The sequence below is a fragment of the Egretta garzetta genome, unplaced genomic scaffold (genome assembly GCF_000687185.1).
Source record: "Egretta garzetta isolate BGI_Z169 unplaced genomic scaffold, ASM68718v1 scaffold369, whole genome shotgun sequence".
NCBI lineage: Eukaryota > Metazoa > Chordata > Aves > Pelecaniformes > Ardeidae > Egretta > Egretta garzetta.
The window spans coordinates 379,486-381,982 of record NW_009260837.1 but is presented as its reverse complement, the minus strand read 5'-3'; the positions used below and the strand labels follow the sequence as shown (position 1 = coordinate 381,982).

The 2,497-nt window shown below is 37.2% G+C and overlaps 1 protein-coding gene across 2 annotated transcripts in view; it reads left to right on the top strand.

Annotated features, from left to right (window-relative positions):
- Window positions 1-2,497, top strand: part of MPP7 (membrane palmitoylated protein 7) — a 149,699-nt gene that overhangs the window by 109,223 nt on the left and 37,979 nt on the right. For both annotated transcript variants that reach the window (XM_035902423.1, XM_009647003.2), the window contains exons 7-8: window positions 808-889; window positions 1,819-1,904. In XM_035902423.1, the coding sequence (XP_035758316.1) occupies window positions 808-889; window positions 1,819-1,904 (168 nt within the window). The remainder of the gene's footprint in view (window positions 1-807; window positions 890-1,818; window positions 1,905-2,497) is intronic.

Here is a 2,497-nt window from a genome sequence, read left to right as displayed (position 1 = left end):
GCAGTTTTGCCGGCAGCCCCCTGCCTCCACGTCCCTTGCCCTCTCGCCCTGCCTGTGGCGGCTGCTGCCCCATCACCTTGTGCCTCTTCTCAGCGCACCCGCACAGTTCTACTTACAAAGGCATTTTTCTCATCTAGACAGCTGTTTGCTGGAAATTGAACTACATGATGTCATTTTACCTAAATGCCTTGCGCTGTGTTTGTGTAATGTATGAAAGCAGTCATGACTAACTCAGGAAATGTTCCCCTCCTCTGCATTTCTGTCCCGCGGGTATTCCAGGTGAGCCTTGACGTGCGGGGGCATTTCTCAAATTTGTGTTTGTTTATTCATAACATTGTAAAGCAAAACTATGATTAGTGGGTACACAGGCAGTTCTGCGTGTAAAGTGCAACTCTTACGGACATGGATAAACTTTTTGTACCCATAGTATGTAAGGTGGCCTGGTTTAGAGCAGGAAGAACAATTTATCAATTCTTAGTAACAGTTTAGTACAGTTTTAGCAACAGATTCAAGGAAGGTATGCTGCAGTTAACATTAAATCAAACAGTAAACTTCTTGTATCGTTTGTCCAAACTGCATGAGTCAGTTCTGAGTGGAAAAGTAGTCACATTTTAATAGGATGGTAATAGAGCAACATACTTTGTATATTCTTTTCAGGAGCAAGTGCCATTTCTGGCTTATTCGCACATTGATCCAATGTCAACTTTTTGCAGTTTTACATAGCAAATGTGTTTTTAGTGTAGTGAATTAAATTTACGGTAAGATTAACCAAATAACTTTCTAATTTTTTTTTTTTTTTTTTTTAAGGGGGCTACCATTAAAAGGGATGAACATACTGGTGCAATTGTGGTGGCCAGGATAATGCGTGGAGGAGCTGCAGATAGAAGTGGTAAGGTGTTGCTGTTTTCCACTAGCCATTCAGGTTCTATAACTCAAAAAAAGATGAGATAAAATGGGAGCATTTTGTACACACAAAATGTATCACTATCACAAACAAAAGTGTTTGGGATTTGGACAGCTTTCCCAAGTGACATTTTAATACCAGAGTAAGTATTCATGCTGAATCTTTTCCCCAATTCACTTTCAACCAGGTATCTTTAAGTTAGCAGATGCAGGGGTTTTTAAGATGCATCATGGTGTGTTTCCAGTTGAAGATACCCACTTAGAAATGGTAGGATATGCCAAGATTACAACCTGCTGATGGAGGAACTCAGGATGGCTGAATTATTTTATATTAGTACATCCATTTGGAGTTCCAGCTGGTAATTCTCAAAATACCAGCACATCCTTGACTGCCATTCTTTAGTTTGGGATGCTCATAGTCTGAAATTGCTCAAGCAAGAGGTCCGGAGTTACACTCTAGAGGGCCTCTTTCCATTGAAGAGAATCTAGGACAGCTGTGTTTCACACTTAGATGGGGTAATGGAGTAAATCTAGATATATATTGTTAAATTAGGAAGCATTTGTGCCACAAATTAACACTCACAGCCTAAGTGATCTTTGCAGCACTTGCAGCTGTGTAGCAATAAGAGAGTAGTATGAGTAGAAAAAGAATTGGCACAGACATTTTTCAAACATGTGCATAAAAATCTGGAGAAGTCATAGAGAAATGGTACTAATTTTCAGGAGGAAGGAAGGGAGGTGAGTAAACCAACCATCTCAAACTTATCTGTGAGGACAGTAGCTGTTGTTGTGTTCACCATACATTCCTTTTTTTAGCTTAAATTGGAGGAACAAGGGAGAAAAAAGCTGAATGTTAATGGCATTTTTTGTATAATATGTAGCTACCATTTAACAGCAACTCTTTGCCTTCTGTAGGTCTTATTCATGTTGGTGATGAACTGAGGGAAGTCAATGGGATTCCCGTAGATGATAAAAAACCCGAAGAAATAATACACATTTTGGTAAATCCCAAACATTTTAAGATTAATTTAGGGGAGTCAAGAAAAAGTAATTAGACTTACAATTTCTGGTGTATTTCTTAGAAAAAAGTATATTTGACAATAATGCCTTTTCTTCCAGTGCCATCATTTACAAACCTCTATTTCCTTTCTCTTAAAGAATTCCATGCATTACATGTATATGCAATTACAGATTACTCATAAAGACTTAATGACAGTAATATGGCTATAAATATGTTGCAGAATGTTGCAGACCTCAGCGTATAATCTACAGTTTTTAAGTCACACCATGATCTGTTGAATTCAAACTATTTAAAGTGTATTCATTACTAATGCATTAACTCCATGTGAAAATTAATTCATAATACATGTACGTGATAGAATAAAGTAACTTGTATATTAAGATTATATTTTATGTTGATTTGCAGTATCTAACCATATATATGATTATGGTTGCACTCCTCTGAACTACATAATCTCTAAAGCCAGCCTGATTACTCACTTATGGAGCATTATTGCAAATTAAATTAGACTTTTTCAGAAATATTTAATATTTTTACAGCAAAGAAACCGATGAGGGTCAAGACGGGTCTTTA